The 20592-nt window shown below is 40.5% G+C and overlaps 1 protein-coding gene across 1 annotated transcript in view; it reads right to left on the bottom strand.

Moving 5' to 3' along the window:
* Positions 1–5145: 5145 nt before the first annotated feature.
* LOC148105856 (protein NLRC3-like) overlaps positions 5146–20592 on the bottom strand; it is a 25569-nt gene continuing 10122 nt past the window's right edge. The window contains exons 7-8 of the mRNA XM_087838933.1: positions 5824–5870; positions 5146–5675 (exon numbers count right to left, since the gene is read on the bottom strand). Of these exons, the coding sequence (XP_087695059.1) occupies positions 5146–5675; positions 5824–5870 (577 nt within the window). The remainder of the gene's footprint in view (positions 5676–5823; positions 5871–20592) is intronic.

Genomic DNA, 20592 nt, shown 5'->3' with positions numbered 1-20592 from the left:
ATCACACTGAATCCTCAGAATGGTTTCTGGACTGTATGGCTGAGAAATGGAAATGAGTACAAAGCTCTTGCTGGTCCTTCAGTCTGTCTCTGTCTTCATCCTGGTCCTGAGAAGGTGGGGGTGTTTGTGGATTATGATGAGGGTCTGGTCTCCTTTTATGATGTAGGTGCTGCAGCTCTTTAAAAGTGATGATGAAACTGTGGCACGTGGCCACAACAAGAATTTCTCAGACTAGTGACTGAACTGTGATCCAAACTGAGCTTTAGTTTGAGAAGCATTCAGATCCACATGTGCATCATCCAGGAGCAGCAGCAGCAGCACAGGGAGCAAAGCTGCCTTTGAATCATAGACATAAATGTGTTGTTTTCATTTAGCAGCAGGTTAAAGTGACACATCACTAACACTGAGGGCAAGAAGCTTGAACGCGGAGCTTAACAGCGGGAGAGGATATTTGTTTTTTACGGTGATGTTGTTCAGGACTCGATAATCTATGCAGGGCTGTAAAGTTTTGTCCTTCTTCGCGACAAAAAGAAGCTGGCGGCGACAGGAGAAGATGAGGGGCAAATGAGACCTGCAGTAAGTGACTCGTTGATGACCTTCACGCTCAGACTGGGACAGGCCATATAAGCGACTGGTCGGGAGTGGTGCGCCCGGGAGAAGGTCAATCCTGCAATCATATGGCTGGTGGGGAGGAAGCAAACGTGCCCTATCCTTACAAAACACTTGTTTAAGGTCATGGTAAATGGGTGGTACTGAGGAGAGGTCTGGCAGCTCGGAGAGCGGGGAATGGTTTAACTCCAAAATAAACTAACCTCTCTTTATTCTCTTAAATAATTGGTCTTCACTATGTTCCTATATAGTAGTATTTTTTTATTAGTATAATATGAAATAAATTCTACATGTGTCAAGTCGTGTGCCAATATTTGCTGTGTAGTAGAACTGAGACAGTAGTCATTACAAAAATTTATTTGAAATGATATTAAAATTCTCAAACAGAAAAACTTTAGACATAAATATATAAAATATTAATATTTACAGAGAGACAGGAATAAAAAGGACCCAGCGTGGAAGATCCTCAGGGAGAAGGAGCAGAAAAATAAGAACATTGTTTCTGCCCTGGAGAGCTTCTGCCTCATCAGAAAACTACTGATAACTCGGGTCCAATGTTTCCAAATTTAACACAGCTGTGCTGTTTTCAAAAACTTGAAATTTCACCAATTCTCTCGTCTGAGGCGGCATGCTGTCCAGAGCATGAACAAGGCTGAGGAGGAAATGCTCCATTGGAGACTGGTGTGGCCTCTTCAGATACTCTAGGATGGCCAGCTCCACCACCGATGGACCGTCCTGGGACCCCTCCCTCTGCATCAGGAGAAGCTGAGGGACTGGGGAGCCAGGAGAAGCAACAGGGGATGCTCTGCCGTAGAATCAGTTGGTTCTATCAAGACAATATTAAATGTTAACAGGTTGAATACAATAATCATAGAGAAAGTATATACAGTGGTCCCTCTTTTATTGCAGCAAGTGTTCTCAGAATAACTAGCCCCTCGCCACGCACATGAACATTGGTCACAGTTCTCACAAGTTGATTCTCAAAGTGCAAACCTTTGTAGATTGCAAAACGTAAAAGTATTATTATGCCGCGTTTTGTCTTCATCTGCCACTTTCGTGCGCCTTTTTCCTTCGCGGTGCAGGTGTCTATTTCCGAATGAAGGTCATAGTTATGGTTGTTTTTGTGCTGTTTTTTCTATTGGACGTGATGGTTATCAAAACCAAACATGATAAATTTGGCAAGCGCAGGAGACACGACACGGAGAAGATTTGTCAATCAGGCTGCAGAATGCAATGCTGCACTGTAATAAAAAATCTGCGAAAAAGCGAAGCAGGAACGGATGAACAGCCGGACCACTGTGGGCTGTTTATTAATAAACAATAAAATATATTCCTATATGACAACATGCATAAAAGCAGAACGGTATTTGTACATCAGTGGGAAAATAGCGTTGGCTTGCTAGCTTTTGTGCGGCTTCCTCGGGTCAGTGAACACTTTCAAAAGAGAAATGAATGAACTTACCAGGTTGCCCGATTTCTTCACATATCTTCCTCCAAGCTCGGTCCTTTATATTCCTGTCTCGGTACAGAAAGCAGCTGGTGTCGTACAGCTCCGGGTGGTTTGCTACGGCGTTGATTAGCCTTTCCTCCATTGAAGAATGAAGGGCTTTGGCTGGATCTGCCCCTTTGACCTAGGTTACAGCCACGTCACCAGGCTCCTGATTGGTTGTCGCCACGCGAATTGACGCTGGAGTTCAGATTTTTCCAACTGAGCGGTAGACGCAATACGCGCGTATGCACAAAATGCAAAACAAAAAACTGACGTGCGTATTTTTTTTTCATGCGTCAAATGCACTACTTTGACGCACGTGTTCAATATTTGTTCTCTTCCAAACCCCTGCTGTCTATTGTCAGTTTGATTGTCTACTCAAATAAAAATAAAAGCCTTCTAACATCTGTTTGTTTTTATTCAGGCATAAATGTGTAACAGGGTTTCTATGGTATGATACCCCTTGCCACAAATGTCAGTGCAATGGGGGAAACAGCGCCTGTCACACTCATTTAAACAAAAGAAACTATACATCACAACCCAGGGATCACTTTAGCCTGACAAAGATGATAATTACAGAAAGAAATGCTTTGTTTTCTTAGTGCAGGGTTAGCTTTGACCTTTCCACAGCAAACAAACAGACATGAAATACTTGGAGGTTTTCATATGAACACTGAAACAGACGATCCTGTTGAGTCATTGTGCAGAGATCAGTGAGGAGGGTTATTATGGCAGCAGATCATCAGTGAAACACCACCTTCAGGTACTGAGACCTGCTGTGACTGTCTGATGGAGGCACTCTGTGTTTCTATGCAGGTGTGCTTTAATGCACTGGCAGTGTGCTTGGATCATTGTCATGCTGAAGCTGATGTTTCCAGATGTTCCTGTGTGCTGGCTCAGACTCTGACCTGCAGCTGAAACCATGACAGAGCCTCCCCCGTGCCTCATAGATGGATGCAGACTCTCAGTGTTGGACTACGCAAACTACACTTCACAAAACATCGTCATGAGTTCCCTCTGACTTTTGCTGATGTTGTTTGCAGCGCTGTCGGCCACTGTTTCTTCCTTTTACTTACTTCCGAAAAGAAAGCCTCGTTTCTGCTGTTCAATACTGAACAAATTTAAACTTTTTGAAATTATTGCAAAACACTTATCTGTGTCTGTAATCCAACCTCTGTAACTTTGCTCTGCTTCACTTCAGCAGCATCAGGTAATGTTCAGATTTTGATTCACGGTTTTCTTTCATTTTTGATTTACTGCAAAATATTTTTATAAAATCCAGGCCAGGAAAATCACCTGTATGTTTTTCTGTTTTATCCTCAGACACAAAGGCATCTGCTGTGATGTTTGCACCTTTGATAAAGTCTGGCAAGTGTCAGCTTTATTTTATAGATATAAAAATGTGTAAATGTACTGATGCGTGATCAGAATCGTGGAGTTGATTCTAGAAATCAGTGATGAGCCCTAACAGTTACACAATCATATCAAAACTCTGTCCTGATAGTTTCCACTATCTCTTTTGTATCAGACATACTGAGAAAATATTTGGGATAAATAACCATGAAGAGCCTGTTTCACTAGAATCGTCCACTTGATGGTGCAGTAGAGCAAATGAATCATCACAATGCTTCAAACCATGAATTGACCAGTTGGATGGAAGCTTAGTTCATCACAAACTAAGCTGACCAACACTACTTACCAAGTCCCATTCAGTTATGTTCACAATGTCACCAAGGCAAGGACAGGTGGGAAAAACAAAAATACTCTCCAAAGTACAAAAATGGCTTCATGCAGAATTCTGGCTTGTTTTTTAAATATTTTTTTCACTTGTTTAGGCAGCAGCTGCAAGGACTGTGTGCATTTCTCCAAAAGAAGGAACAACCCGATTGGGTGTGGCTGGTCACAGGAGTCACGCTGCAGCGTGCCCTTTCATAATAAGGGTCTGAACACATATTTGCCCATTTTACCTGAATTAACATGAAAACACAGTGAATTAGCAAGTTTTTTAACCTTTAACATGTTTTTAAACACAAATTTAAATACTATACCATGAATTACATCATTGCTGATGTTTTTAATGAGTTTTTTAACCATTATGATCTATTTATTGATTATTTATCACCTGTAATATATTTCTTATGACTGCTTTTACTAACAGGCTTTTATTTATTGACAGCTATGTTTACCAGGGTTACATAGAGCTGCTCAAAGCTCATTCCTGTCTGCAGAGCTCATAGTGCAGGAGGCCAGCTCGTCCACTAGAGGGCGCTGTTACACAGGGACACACTCACATTTACACATTCAAACATTTCACAGTAAAGTGTGAGCAACAGAGACTTTAAAATAGAACCTGAACATTAAAACATAAACACTGATAACACACTGCGGATGTGACGTCACAGTGACACCGAGCACCGAGCACATCTACTGCGGGTGTGGTGCCTGTTATCGGACCCGGAGTTAGCAAGATCCCCCAAAAACCCGAAGAGGAGAGTCCTGGCCCCTAGCCCTGCCAGAGTAGCAGAAATGATGAGGATGATGATGCAGCAGCAGCCGTTCTTCTCTGTGTGAGTAGCTTAATGTTGTTAATTTGTAATTTACGTTGAGTAGGCTAACCACATTATTACATTAATGCACATAAGGTGAACTAGCAAACACCGTCGTAGTTACATGCGGCTGTCTTCTTGTTTGATGGCAGATACTCCCTTCACCCTGGCCAAAAAGGCTAAAATGACCAAAGAAAAAGTGGGAAACAGCTAAACATGACAGGTTTTTGGACAAAGTTTGTGTTTTTCCATTGATTAAGCACTGCTTCCAGCCAAGAGTGATACCATATATGCCCTATAGCTGCAGAAAAGGCTAACATTGTTATCTTTTTACAAAAAAACAGCTGAACATGAGAGGTTTTTGGACAAAGTTTGTGTCCTCCATTCTTTAAGCACCGGTTCGAGCAAAGTTTAAGCACCGGCACCGTTTCAAAAGTACCGGTTTGGTACTGGTATCAGATAAAACCTAAGCGATAGCCATCCCTACTCTTTACACTCCACTCAGCACAGGGACATAGAGCAACCAGAACCGACTGTAAACCCAGGATAAAGAGTTTGAGTGAATGTGGTGTTGAAGGTGTGGAGGTGGATCAGAGTGTCAGTGGAGACTCTGTAGAAGGACAGAGCACCAGCAGGACAGTCCACATACACTGCTACTCTGTTAGAGACAGAGGAGGAGGAGGAGGAGGAGACTGATGTGTGTCTGTTATTGTGACAGACAGAACGAGGAGCACCATCAGAGCAGAACAGACTCCAGGACTGATCATTGAATCCAAACACACAGTCACTGCCTCCTTTCCTTTTGATTCTTCTGTAACTCACTGATATAAAAATGTTTCCTCTCCACTCAACCTCCCAGTAACAGCGACCAGTCAGACCATCTCTACACAGCAGCTGCCAGTAAACATCAAATCTGTCTGGATGATCAGGATATGACTGAACCTCCTCCACATGTGTCACCTTCCTGTTGTTGTCAGACAGTTGGAGGTTTGTGTTCACTGTGTTTGTGTCGATTGTGAGTTGACAGGAATCTGATGGAGAGAACAAACAAAATCCAGCTGCAGTTATTGATCCATCATCTGTTCATTGATTGACACTTTGATGATGACTCCTGACATGATGAAAATGGTTGAATGTGTGCTGCTTTGTTTTCATGAATCCCATTAAAAACACACTTACACTTCCTCAGACCTGGTCTCAACCATCGGACTCCAGCAGGCTCCACCCTGAAAGGAGGAGGGGGGTCAGAGCAGCACAGTCAGCATGCACACATGGACATTACATGGCTCTCATACACACACTGTTACACACTGAGCTCAAAGCTCGGCTCCACTGTTTTATTGAAAGAAATCTTAATTTATTTATCAGCACATTTAAAAACAGGTTGAGCCAAAGTGCTGCACATAGTAGAGATAAAATAGGAAACATACACAGTAATTACTATAAAGACTCGTCAGAACTGAAAGCTACAGAGTACAAATGAGTTTCTAACCGGGTTTTAAAAATGTCGAGTGTTGGTGACGACCTGATGTGAAGGGCAACTGTTCCAGAATTTGGCTGCAGCGATCGATAAAGCTCACCTCTGTTTTTACATCTAGTTCTGGTCCGAAGCTACTTATCTGCAGACCTGAGGGCTCGGACTTGGATTATTTTAGTTAAAGAGAGATAAGATGTAGCCAATCCATTCAGATTCAACAGCAGAAAGCACCAAGCAGAACTCTTTGAGCTCATGCACGAGATCAAACTATGATCTCGAGATCTGTGCTAGACAGACCCATCACCAGCTTTTTCCAGCTTTTTACACTGGGTACCAGTATGTCGTTTGAGAGAGAACTGTGATAGTGCCGTTCCTTCACTTGACCTCAGTCGCTCTCGTCTGCTCCCTCGTAACACAGCTCTTTATTGAGGTTGCATGAATATTCATAAGTTCATTAACATATGACGTCTTACACAGGTATACATGTGAACACAGAGTACCAGTCTGTGCATAGTGTAGGTAGGTGTGTGTGTATGTGTGTTCCAGATGTGACCCTGTGACCCCAAAGCTGGTGCTAAGAGTCCAGCGGTCCCCCTAACAAAGGGCTCTTATACTTAACCAGACACAGAGTAGGTGTCCTCCTATACCATAAATCAGTAAGAGAAGGTACGACCTCTCTCATGACCCCAAGTTGTGTGTGTATGTCAGAGCACTCTGGAAGGCACACAGAGTCTTTACAGACTACTAAAGATCAAACCTCTATCATTATGCAATCAATTATAAAACTCTTAGCATATATGAGTAAATATTTCTAAGCATAAATGACAATCAACAATATAAACCTTACAGCTGGTTTTAATAACAGAATTTATTTGTTTCTCAAATGAGAAAGAGCTATCGAGAAACACTCCTAAATCTTTAGCAAACAGAGTCCTGAACTTTTCCAGTGGGCCAAGGTCAACATTATTCGATAATGCTAACTCTTTTCCCTTGCATTATAACAATGTGGGCAGCTAGTGCTAAATAGGCTGCTGTTATTAACTAATGCTAATTTAATGTGAATTAGCATTATGCGCTAATGCTAACACTCTTTACCTTTACTTTATAACAATGTGTTATAATTTAAGGCAAATACGGATTAGAACCTAATGCTCATATTGTTTTCCTTTGCTTTATAACAATGTGAGCAGCTACTGCTAAGTAGACTGCTGTTATTAGCTAATGCTAATTTAATTTGAGTTAGCATTATCCAATAATGCTAACACACATTTGCATTATAACGATGTGAGGAGTTAATGCTAAGTATGCTGCTATTAGCGGCTCATTCTAATTAGGGGTGAATAATTATTACCAGCTAATGCTAATATCGTTTTCCCTTCTCTTTTAACAATGTGAGTAGCTATAGAGATTGACAGACCACGTGACTTTCGTGCATTGCATGCCGGTAACTCGTGGCAAAACAATCCAAGTACCGCATCAAATGCAAGCATTTGCAGCACCGCAAAACGTTCATTCTCCGGTTCCAATACCTTCTTGCTTTTTCTTTGCCCCCCAAAAAAGTTATGTACAAAACGAAGGATAACAATGCCGGTCTGTACAAAGACAGACTTGATGAAAAGTCAAAGAAAAGATAGGAGGAAAAAAATCAAAGGAGTGAAAGGTTTATACCCTTACGAGCACACAGAGTGGACAAAATACGTTAGCGTGCTGCCCAACTTTCACCACGCTCATATTTATAATCATACGGTTCTTGGAGTGAGTGCATACACTCATGAAGTTTAGTAACTTCAGGTCACTGCAACAAGCCCAGGTACAGTTTACCGAAGGATGGGTACAGGACCTTGAAATGCACCGTGTAGAACGAAAGACCATCGTACGTATCATAAGTTTACCAGTCTCACAAATCGTCTTCATAAATACACATTCGTTAACCGTTTATTAATAGGACCTTTAAGCTCAACGGTAATTAATTAGTAGTGGAAATAATTTCTGGTTCGCATTACAGAAATGTAGCAGTGACAATAATACTGTATGCTGTAATTGTACTGGGCAATTAGTGATACAAAAAAAACCCTGTTTTATCCTGTGAATAAAAGTATATGTTTTTGTCAATGTACCATGGTAATAACAGAAGCGAAACGCAATATTGTGTCAGGACAATTCACTATTTATGCACAATAAACAAATGAGCATAGCGCCACAATTTCTGTTCAGTACCAGACTTGCAACAACCTATATCACCAATTATGTTATGAAAAATGATGTATTAACTACAACAGAAGACTGATCTTTGTGGAAATGCTTGGAGCAGACTAACCTGTGAGCTGGAGTGTTCTGGGACGTTATATTTGGCCTTTGAATGGCTGTAATCCAGGCCATCCGTCGCCTCTTTTTACTTCGGAAAGATGGCTCGAACAATTTCTCTTCAACGACGTAATCCGATAAAAAAACGATCTCTTTACCCGTCGGCTTCCCGTGGCTGTCATGCGACTGGCTATTGCAGTTAATAATACAACAGCTTCTTGACTTCTTGTTTTTTGTGTTTCTTTTTATCGCTGTGTAACTGATTTCAATTGAAAGCCTGCGTGCGCTAGTACCTCTTGCCACGAGTTCCCAGAATTCTTTGCGGTTTTACCCTTGAATGACGTCACATTTTCAATCTCTATTGCTAGGTAGGCTGATGCTAGCAGCTAATGCTAATTTGATGTGAATTAGCATTATACTAGTGAGGAGTTAATGCTAAGTAGACTGCCATTAGTGGCTAATGCTAATTTTAGGTGAATAGGATTTGGCATCTAATGCTAATACCATATTTTCTTGCTTTATAACAATGTGACCAGCTAATGCTAAGTAGGTTGTTGTTATTAGCTAATACTAATTTGAGTTAAATTAGCATTATCTGCTTATGCTAACAATGATTTTTTTCTTACTTTTTAACAATATGAGAAGCTAATGTGAACACTTTTTTTCATTCAGTTTTAACTTTTCCCCTGCGATGTGAAGAGTTAATGCTAAATAGGACGCTATTAATGGCTAATTCTAATTTTTGGTGAATAAGCATTAGCAGCTAATGCTTATACCGTTTTCCTTTGCTTTCGCGTTCGCGATGTCTTCTCAGGCGCTACTCCAGTGCTGATAATTGGCGACTTTCTTGTGTCAGTGATGTAAAAGATGGATTTAATGCGACATGACCGTTCAAACAACAGTCACTTTCTAAAACATCAGATATGTATCGGATTCAGTACCACGTACGAAAGTGACCCAGATCGGGTTTGAAAATATCGGATTTGTGCAGTTCACACTGTCATACCATGATCAGATATGGGTCGCATAGGGTCAGAGAAGTCGGATTTTGTGCACTTCCACCTGCAGTATGAATGTAGCCTAATTCTCATTTTAGATGAAAAAGCATTAGCAGCTAATGCTCATACTGTTTTGCTTTGCTTTGTAAGAATGACAGCAGCTAATGATATGAAGTTAACCGTTATTAACTAATGCTAATTTGATGTGAATTAGCATTGTCCGATAATGGTAAGTCTTTTCCCCTGCATTATAACGATGTCAGGAGTTAATGCTAAGTAGACTGCCATCAGGGGCTAACTCTAATTAGGGGTTATTAATAATTATTAGCAGCTAATGCTAATACCGTTTTCTCTTTCCTCATAACAATTTGGGCAGCTAATGCTAATTTGATATGAATTAGCATTATATTAGTGAGAACTTAATGCTAAGTAGGCTGCCGTTATTAACTAATGTTATTATGATGTGAATTAGCATTATGCGCTGATGCTAATACTGTTTTCCCTTACTTTTTAACAATGTGAGCGGCTAATTCTAAGTACGCTGTTGTAAATAGCTAATGCTAATTTAATGTGAGTTAGCATTATCCAATAATGCACTATTTTCTCTAAACAATGTTTTCTCTTAGCTACTATCCTTTTTAATAGGTAATACTAATACTCTTTTCTGTCACGGGTTAATGCTAAGTAGGCTGCTTTTAGCAGCTTATTCTAATTAGGGGTGAATCAGCAGTAGTAGCTAACGCTAATACCTTTTCTCTTGTGTTATAATGATGTGACGTTAATGCTAAATGGGCTGCCATGAGCGACTCTTTTCCCTTGCGTTATAACGATATGAAGGGTTAATGCTAAGTAGGCTGCCATTAGCAGCTAAAACTAATTTGAGGTGAATAGTCTATAATATCTAATGCTAATACCCTTTTCTCTTGTGTTATAATGATGTGAGACGTTAATGCTAAATAGGCTGCCATGAGTGACTCTTTTCCCTTGCGTTATAACGATGTGAACAGTTTATCCTAAGTAGGCTACCATTAGCAGCCAATGCTAATACTGTTTTCCCTTGCTTTCAATAACTTGAGCTTCCATTTCCAAATGTTAGCTGCTCCTGCCTGCCTCTTTGTGACACACACAGACTGAAATGATTCACAGTTTTGTTTCATCCTTCTGTCACTGTGGATATACAGCATTGGAAACATACACATGGCTGACACTTTATTAGGTACACAGTGGCACCTATCTCAGGTACACCTGTGACCTAAATGTTCCTGCAAACAGACTCCTTGGAGACCCCCTACATAAATATCCATGTACTATCCAGCTAGACTAGTGTGTCTGTCCCTGAAAATATTCCTGCATGTGTGATTGTTCATGTCTCATCTGCAGGAAACAAACAGGATGTGAGTGAAGGACACAAGAAATGTTTCTAGCTCTTCCTCCTCTATCAGAGGGCCAGAGGGGCCGATGGTGCGATATGGCAGCCTCGCTTCTCTCAGTCTGCCCCAAGGCAGCTGTGGCTACAACTGTAGCTTGCTTCCACCAGTGTGTGAATGTTTGAGTGAATGAATAGTGGAATTGTACAGCGCTTTGAGGGCCCCGAAAAGCACTATATAAATGCAATCATCATAAATGCAAAAATGCAATTATTATTATTATTATTATTATTATCATCAGACATTCTCTCCATACCTGAGAGTGTCCAGTCTCCAGCCTGGATCCTTCAGTCCAGCCGACAACAGTTTAATTCCCGAGCACCCTGGATGATTGTAGCTCAGGTCCAGCTCTCTCAGATGGGAGGGGTTGGAGCTCAGAGCTGAGGCCAAAGAAGTACAGCCTTCCTCTGTGATCAGACAGCCTGACAGACTGCAGAAACACAAAACATGTCAAGCTGTTTAACAGAGTAAGGTAACAGCCTCCAACCCCAACCATCAGACAATCGCCTGTGAGCAGCACTTGGTGATGGCGGGAAGGACACAAATCCTCCCAGTGAAAACAGGCTCCAGGAGGAGCATCTACCATGACTGGATGCAGGGTGAGGGGAAAGAGAAGAGATGAGCTCAGAGAGACAAGAACAAAACTCAAACTAAGGAGAGAGAAGACAAAAGTTAAGGACATGCAGTAGTGACTAGGGATGCACCGATACCGATACTGGTATCGGGTATCGGGGCCGATACTGTAAAATGTGTTTGTACTCATACTCGTAAAAGTTATCCGATACCATGAACCGATACTAACTTATTTCATTAATCAGAGGGTGGTTTGTCATTTTTGTTGTAGTTTTTTAGATTGGCCACTAGGGGGACATCCCGCGGTAAACAGCCACAGGGTTAAACGAGTCAGACTGGCAGCTTCAGATAAAAAAAAGAGAAACTGGAGGCTGCTGTAGCTAGACTAAACAAAATGTCAGCAGTGTGGACCGGAACATCCAACTTTAACTTAGGTTTTGGAAAAGCGATGGAAAAAGGTCAAGAGAAAATCCACGGGCAGTTAAAATATCAGAGGCTCTGACTCATTTTATCGCTCTGGATGACCAGCCAATGCCAGTCGTGGAAAACAGGATTCTTCTCAGCATACTCAAGCTGTGATGTGAAATTCCCAGCCGCCTTGGTTTAACGGCACAGTGGACTGATGATCCACGGGCAGATGGGGAGTTTGTTCGTCAATGCCAAATACTTTCGTTATTTTGTTTGTTTGTTTACAATATGGACACTCTGCAACAATTTAAAAGTTTATTTTATTCTCAAACCTAATTTGTATTTATTTTATTCCAAACAGAAGTGTTTATTTATTAATCTGAAAGCTTGAGACAGTGCCAATAGTTCAGTGATATTTTGTTTAATTACAATGTGGAGACTCTGCAATAATTTAACAGAAGTGCTTATTTTTCACTTGAAATTTTTTGTGCTCATTTTTATTAAGATATTATTTATTATCGGCAGAGAATAAAATAAAGCCTGTCTTCCAATTCATTGCATTTATGCGTGTGTGTGGTAGAAGTACTTTTTTTTTGTACTCTGTATCGGCAATTACTCAGATCCAAGTATCGGTATCGTATCGGTTAGAAAAAGTTGGTATCGTTGCATCCCTAGTAGTGACTAGAGATGGCACGATACCACTTTTTTATGTCCGATACCGATACCGATATCATTAATTTGGATATCTGCCGATACCGATATGAATCCGATATAGTGCGTTTTTTAATCAACAAAACGTTTTTTTAATATCTTGCTGCATTTTGTATAAGTTTATACTCAAGTTTAAATAAATAACAACACTAAAGCTATTCTGTTATACCTGTATGTAAAAAATACACTGCGTCCAAAATATGTCATAGTTCAGCAACACTGATCAATCTAATAAAGTTAAACCTGCTCCATCCTCCCTATTCTGGTATTTTAAAGAGTACTTAGAAGAAATTTTAAGCAACCTAACTAATAGGGTTGCAAACTCCCAGCAAAAAAAAAAAAAAAAAATAGGGAACCACCCTCCACCTCATGATGCTTAATCGATGTAATCAAATTTAATTTGATGCAGGGGGAAAATGCACAAAAATAAATTATTTTTCAAGAATAATTAAATAGATTCAACATCTTTCTTCAACAGAATTGCAGACTGCACAGATGGTATCTTCCCAAAGGAAAAAGTAGTATAGCTTACTAGGTTATATTAGACTTAACAGTTACTATATACAGTAATGGACTTCTATATATTTTACACAAGATTAAAACTTTGGGTGTAAGACTCAGATAATTATTTATTAAAAACTAGACATTTTAAATGAGAATAAGAAAGAAAAGTATGTCTTTGTGCCCCCTTTTCCCTGTTCATGCCCTATCGGCCCCCCTGGCTAAACTTTGCTAGATCCGCCCCTGCACAGTTGCCAGCCTTCAGCTGCGTAGAAAAAGATCCTGGTGTAGAAAGTAATATTAAATAAATTCTAACAACAGCTTATCAAGCTTAAACGTGCTGCTGTTGTTCAGCCGCTGGTTTCCTCTTTCTGGTGATAAGTGGGACAAAAACTAAGAAGAGAGACGGACTCGCGACAGAAAAGCCGATCAGCTGATCATTAAGCTGTTTCACGATTGAAGCAGCAGGAGAGAGAGAGACAGAGAGAGGCAGTCGCGCCAGGTATGGTTGTTAAGCTTAACGTGGGAATGCTTTACAAACATTCAGAGATGAACTTACACACTTGCTTTACTTCTCTCTGGGAAAACGTCCTCATAGATGAAATGCTGGTTTGCTAGCAAGGCTACAAATACACACAGCCGCTCTATCACGTGATGCATACTGCTGCTACGTGCTATGGTTATGAGCCGAGTTACGCCGCATAGCAAGTTTTGTGAGGTGCTTTTTTGATATTTAATGGATCGGATTACATTTTTTATTTCTCGCCGATATCCGATCCAGTAATTTGGGTCAGTATCGGACCGATACCGATACGTAATATCGGATCGGTCCATCTCTAGTAGTGACATATAAAAGCATCAGGAGTGAAAAGAGGGGAGTGGAGAAGAAAGCAGAGCATCATGGGAAGTCCACCAACAGCCTGAGCCTATAGCAGCATAACTAAGGGATGGTTCAGGGTCACCTGATCCAGCTCTAACTATAAGCTTTATCAAAAAGGAAAGTTTGAAGCTGATCTTCAAAATAGAGAGGGTGTCTGTCTCCTGAACTCAAACTGGGAACTGCTTCCACACCAAGTCCAACATAGCCAGACTGAGTCGTTAGATTTGTCCAAAGCAAAGTCAGAAAGTCATTATTTGTGTCACATTTTAGTGGAAATGTAGAAAAACTATCCAAAAGTTATTTATAAATCTGATATTAAACAGTTTAAGTGGTGAAAAAAGCTGTAAAGGAAACAGAAAGAGTCACTAAAAGTAAATGGTAAATGGCCTGCATTTCTATAGCGCTTTACTCAGTCCCTAAGGATCCCAAAGCGCTTTACACTACAAAAAGCCTCTTTAGAGGGTCACCAGTTTAAAACTCAGACATTTAAACTGGTAATTTTCCTTCTCTGCTCCATTTCCTCTCTAGACTTCCTGTTCCTAGGAGGGATCTGATTGGCTGAACGTCCTTTTAGCCTTTTGATCATAAAGAACATCAAACAGTCAAATTCAACACTTTAGATGGAAACATGACATTAATGCTACAGACAATCATGAACCTGCTGAATTCATGAACATCAAGAATGCAGCGAGTGGTAAATAAAGATTTGACCTCAGTGTTTCTGTCTATTTCTAACATATTCCTAACATGATAAGCTGCACTTTAGAGCTCTAAAACTGGAACTGACACATATTTAAACACTACATGTTACTCAGTACATTCAGTTCTGACACTCGCCCACAGTCCAACAAAGGAAACATGGAGATCACATCAGTTTGTCATCAAAGTCGAATTATTCCAGAGGGCAATGTTGATACAACTAAAGATATTTGGAAGCAATGTTGAGTCTTCTTATCATCGGAGTACTTCAAGTCTGAAGTATCACTTAAATGCATTGCACGCTGTTTATGGCAGCAAACAAACCACCCAAACAAACAGTGGTGGGAGGCTTGGGCAGACTACGTAGATTCAGCTTGTGGGAGGAGTCTAGATAAACCAAAGAAAGACAAACTAACAAACACCACAGTGAAGTGAGTAGCTACAAACTGCAGGCCAATTAGTGTTGTTGAAGAAGTCGGTCTGAGGAACGTTCTTAGGATCAACAAATGATAGCATGTATGAGCCTCCCTCAAGACGCACCCTCACAAGAAGAATACCTGAGCTGTAGAAAAAGGAGAGACTACCATGCCACGGCGTTACAACGTGCACCAGCTGTTGGTCTCTCTGGAGACTACTGGGCGTGGCTGGGTAACCATGGTTACCTGGGAGTTACAGTACATGATAATAATGACGAGTGGGAGCTGCATTCTATAGCAAACTATTTGTTATGAGGTAATCAGCTGATCTTAGTTTAACCAGAAGCCCTTCACAATATTTGAAAAGCCTTTATTTTGTCCAACTACCATCAGTTCGTCTGTACTGATGGTAACTTAAAGTCACACTAATGCCGTTTAGTTTGTAGTGTGTATGTAGTAGAAGTACACTACAGTACTCTGATCACTGATAGGATAGATTTATATAGATATACACCTTTGTGTTTAACATTACTGCATTATAGTACTGTGATCTTTGTCCTTATATGTGGTTATGTTAGCTATACTGACGTATGCATATAACTGGATATGTAACTTATCTATTCATCTTATTTGTCATGTATTTGTATTGTGTACTTCCTTTTTTTAAGAAACCACACATGTGATCACAGCCACAAGAATCAATCAGTGAAAAAATAAAGTGCCTCAAACTGAACCTTAAGCTCCTTATTCCACACGCTGGAGTCATTTGGCCTTCAGTAGTGTTCTGGCTGACACACCGGAGTGACCAGAGTGCCAAAGAGTGAATCGGACATGCCAATGTCATCCCTGATATCTCCACTACATTTAATCGTCCATCAGCTTGTGGCTGCAGTTAGCCAGTGTGCTAGTTAGCCGGTTCGCTAGTCAGCCAGTGTGCTAGTTAGCTGGGAGCTAACTCACTAGAACATTTGATGCTAAACTGTCTAAACTGTGTGAGGAGCTTTCATGGCTTCTCTGTGTTACTCTCTAGCCTTTATTTAACTCAGTCCTCTCAGTTTTTTCCTCCTTACAAACTAGAAAACCTTCTTTTTCAGCTTCTCCACACCTGAGCTGTGGCTAAGCTACCAGCATGCAGGCCCGGTGTGTCTCACTCAACAGTTACACTCGTCACCCAGACTAACAACACTCCACATGTTTACCACTAGGAGATGCTAAAAGACCACATACAGTAAAAGTAAGTAAGTAAGTAAAGTAAAATTTATTTATATAGCGCTTTTCACAGATAAAAATCACAAAGTGCTTTACAACACAGGAAATAGGAATATAAAAACAATATAACAGTAAATAAAACAATGTAAAACAATAAAACAGCATAAGAAGAAATTAATCAAATGCTTTTCTAAATAAAAATGTCTTCAGCTGTTTCTTAAAAGAATCAATGGAGTCCGTGCAGCGAAGAGACAGTGGGAGAGAATTCCACAACCGTGGTGCCACAGTCTGAAAGGCCCGATCACCACGAGTTTTAAAATGAGTGCGCGGTACCACCAGCAGTCTCTGATCTAATGACCTTAAAGCCCGAGAAGATGTATGTGGTTTCAGCAGGTCAGATAAATATTGAGGAGCCTGACCATGTAGGGCCCTAAAGGTTAGAAGTAAAATTTTAAAATGAAACCTAAAATTTATGGGCAACCAGTGAAGGGAGGCCAAGACTGGAGTGATATGTGATCTTCTCTTGGTGCCTGTTAAGAGTCGTGCTGCAGCATTCTGCACAGTCTGAAGACGATTTAAGGCTGATTTGTTAAAACAAGTAAAAAGGCCATTACAATAGTCTAAACGAGAAGAAATAAAAGCATGAATAATCATCTCAAGTTCAAGCTTTGATACCATTAGTCTGAGTTTAGAGATATTCCGTAAATGATAAAATGAGTGAGATTGATATGATAATGATAAAATGAATTCAGTGAGATTATCACTAAATGTCTGCTGTGTCTGACGGTGACTTGGGTTTTTACTAACTGGCTACATGAGCAGGATTAGCTGTAGTTCTATCTTTGTAAAAGAGACTCAGCGGCAGATTAGAACCAAACAGAAACATTTCTACTTTTTTTGCAGCACCAGCTGAATGCATGGAGCCTAAACTCTAGTGACAATGAGACACATACAGTGTGACTGCTGTGACTTTACAGCTGGGCCTCATTCACTCACATTAGTCAGATATTACTGATTCTATATCACACTTAAAGCTTTCTGTAAATGAAAGAATCAGTGAAAACGGGGCACTTCAGTAAATTTTAAACACAAACTCTGAACATAACCTGATCCAGACAAGGTTATAGGTTCAGCATCAGTAACCATGGTGATGTAGCCATGTAAAAACAGAGCTAGACTGAGACAGACAAACATGTATGCTCACAAACACATCTCCAGTTAACCCAGCATGCATGTTGTTGGACTGTGGGAGGAAGCAGATTATCTGAAGACAACCTACACAGGCCACATTATCACCCTTATTTACAGAATTATAATTTAATTGGATGATAAAGTAAAGAAAAAAATATTTTAATAAAAAAAAATCATAAATGAACTATTATTCAAGTAAGTAAGTAAAATATATTTATATAGCACATAATCTCGTTTGTATAGAAATGTCTTCAGCTGCTTTTTAAAAGAGTCAGTGGAGTCTAGACAGCGTAAAGACCACAGCAGGGAGTTCCACAGCCTCGGTGCCTGAAAAGCCTGATCCCCACGTGCGTTGAACCGAGTCCGTGGGACCAACAGTGACCTCTGACCTAAAGACCTAACTGCTCAGGATGAAGCATGAGGTCAGAGAGTCAACAGGTCAGAGATGTACCGAAGAGCTTCACCATGTACAGCTCTAAAAGTTATGAGTATAATGTTAAAATGAACCCTAAAATTTAGTGGCAACCAATGAAGAAAAGCCAAAACTGGAGTAATGTGTGACCTCTTGTTTGTGCCAGTTAAAAGTCTCGCTGCAGCATTCTGTACAGTGTGAAGCTCCAGAGCTGATTTGTTGAGACAAGTAAAAAGACCATTACAATAATCCAAGTGAGAAGGGATAAAAGCATAAAGAATCATCTCAAGTTCTGCCTTTGACACCAGTCTGAGTTTAGAAATGTTTCTTAGATGATAAAAACAGTTTTGAACCAGTTGTTTAGTGTCAGGCGTTGTGTGGAGGCGAGGAAGAAGGAACCCAAACGCTGGACTCACAGGTAGGTGAAGACTGGTGGAGGTTTATTATAAGGAGTGGAGGAACAGAGGGTGAACGGACACTGACTGGCTGGAACACTGAATGGCTGACTGAACTGAGAGAACACGGGGAGGACAACATCACACGAACATCAATGACACGACAAAGAACGAGTAGAAACAGAAGACTTAAATACACAGACTGATGAGGATGATAATGAGAGACCGGTGAGTACACAGCTGAACATAATCTGGCTAATGGCACGAGACGAGCTGACACAGGAACAAACAGGAAGTGAAAACATTGATGTGGGAAAACCGAAAACACTGGGTCACCGACCCAGGAACCCTGACATTTAGAGAGTTTCTCAAGCAACATTGAACTGTTGAATATAACACCAAAGTTTCTGAGACTTGATTCAATGGAAGGACCAAAAAAACTGATCTGCTGCCTAATTTCTGAAGACATGTGATCAGGAGCAATGATCAAAGTTCCTGTTTTATCCGCATTAAACTGGAAAAAGTTGAAGTTTAACAATTGTTTGATTCCTGACAGACAATTATTTAAACAAGAAAATATATAAAACTGAGAATCTTTGAAAGAACAGTATGACTGAATGTCATCAGCGTAGAGATAAGAAATATTATTGTAACGCCTGATAATTTGGCCTAGAGCAGGGGTGGGGAACTCCAGGCCTCGAGGGCCGGTGTCCTGCAGGTTTTAGATCTCACCCTGGGTCAGCACACCTGAATCACATGATTAGTTCATTACCAGGCCTCTGGAGAACTTCAGGACATGTTGAGGAGGAATTTAACCATTTAAATCAGATGCGATAGATCAAGGAAACATCTAAAAACTGCAGGACACCGGCCCTCGAGGCCTGGAGTTGGACACCTGTAGCCTAGAGGACGTATATAAAGCAACAAGAGAATCGGACCTAAAACAGATCCTTGAGGGACCCCAGAAGGCAGCACACATGATTTATACAGACAGTCAAAGATCTCTCAGATAGATACGACTGAAACCATTTTAAAGCAACACCAGGTATCCTGAAAAAGTCCTTCAGCCTATTTATCATGATGCTGTGATCAATAGTATCAAAAGCAGAGGTGAGATCCAACTCGGTGTACTCTCCACAGTCTGCTACCATCAGAATGTCACCACACACTTTAGTTAAGCCATTTCAGTGGAGGACAGTTTACAGAAACCAGACTGGAAAATGTCCAGAACATTGTTTTTCTCCAGAAAGTTGTTTAGTTATTCTGCAACTGTTTTCTCCAAGATCTTTGACACCAATGGTCATTTTGATATTGGCCTGTAACTGCTTGGAAGACATGGGTCCAAATTTGGTTTCTTTAATATTGGTTCAACAACAGCTTGTTTAAAACTTAGCCAGTATAAAGACAAAATAGAGAAATATTAGACCTGATGGCAGCGACCTTATTTACAAAATAGTTCAAAGATTCATCACAATCAGATTTAGTATAGACTGGTACACGAGGAATATCAGGAGAGACAATTTTCATAATTGTATCAAACAAAACTTTGGGATTGTTCTTTTTTGAAGCTATTAGACTACCCTTTCTGGGTCACAAAATAACCTTTTAAGATATTTTCAGGCGAGAATGTAGCTGTGTAATGCTCAAATATCTACTTAATTTATCAAAATATCACATATTTGCAAAAGTACTTCCACGTTTTCAGAGAGCTCTGTTATCCACCAGCGCGATAGCTGACTGGGAGGTCAAGGCTTGATAGAGTCCACAAGCACAGCTAACTCCTGGCGTATTCTTTTCAACCCCCCGGCGGTCTTTTGCTACTCAGATTAAGCATGGTATATATATAGTTAGTTAGTTAGTTATGCTATGGATTGAAAATACCCCCCACACCCCATCCCACCCCTAACGGCTGCACCTCCCGAAGAATTTTGTCTGGGCTCTTATCTCACTTTTTTTATTTCAAACAATCAACAGAAAATTTCACCGACATAGTTTTATGTAAGGTTTTTAAGGCTGTGGTGTTAATTTTGAAGTAACATGAGCCCAGCGGCAGCAGCAACGCTAGGCTAACACAAACTAGCTAGCAAGATTATAAACCTGGTGCTAAACTAAGAGAAGCCACAAAATCAGTTTGAATAAGAGTAAACATTTACTCACCAAGTCAGTGTATCAGGTAAAGACCCACAGCAATGACAACAATAATATCTTGAGCTGAAGCTTCTCCAGGTTTGCTCAACATATTCCACAACAAATGCACCATGAACATGCAGACTGATCAGAGAGGGAGGAGGACGGTAGTGATGTGGCATTTTCAAAACACATCTTTCATCCTTCCGCACTGAGAAGC

Source organism: Neolamprologus brichardi, chromosome 3 (genome assembly GCF_056152115.1).
Source record: "Neolamprologus brichardi isolate AB-2024 chromosome 3, ASM5615211v1, whole genome shotgun sequence".
Taxonomy (NCBI): Eukaryota; Metazoa; Chordata; class Actinopteri; order Cichliformes; family Cichlidae; genus Neolamprologus; species Neolamprologus brichardi.
The sequence above is the reverse complement of the archived record's forward strand: the minus strand, read 5'-3'. Positions and strand labels throughout refer to the sequence as shown.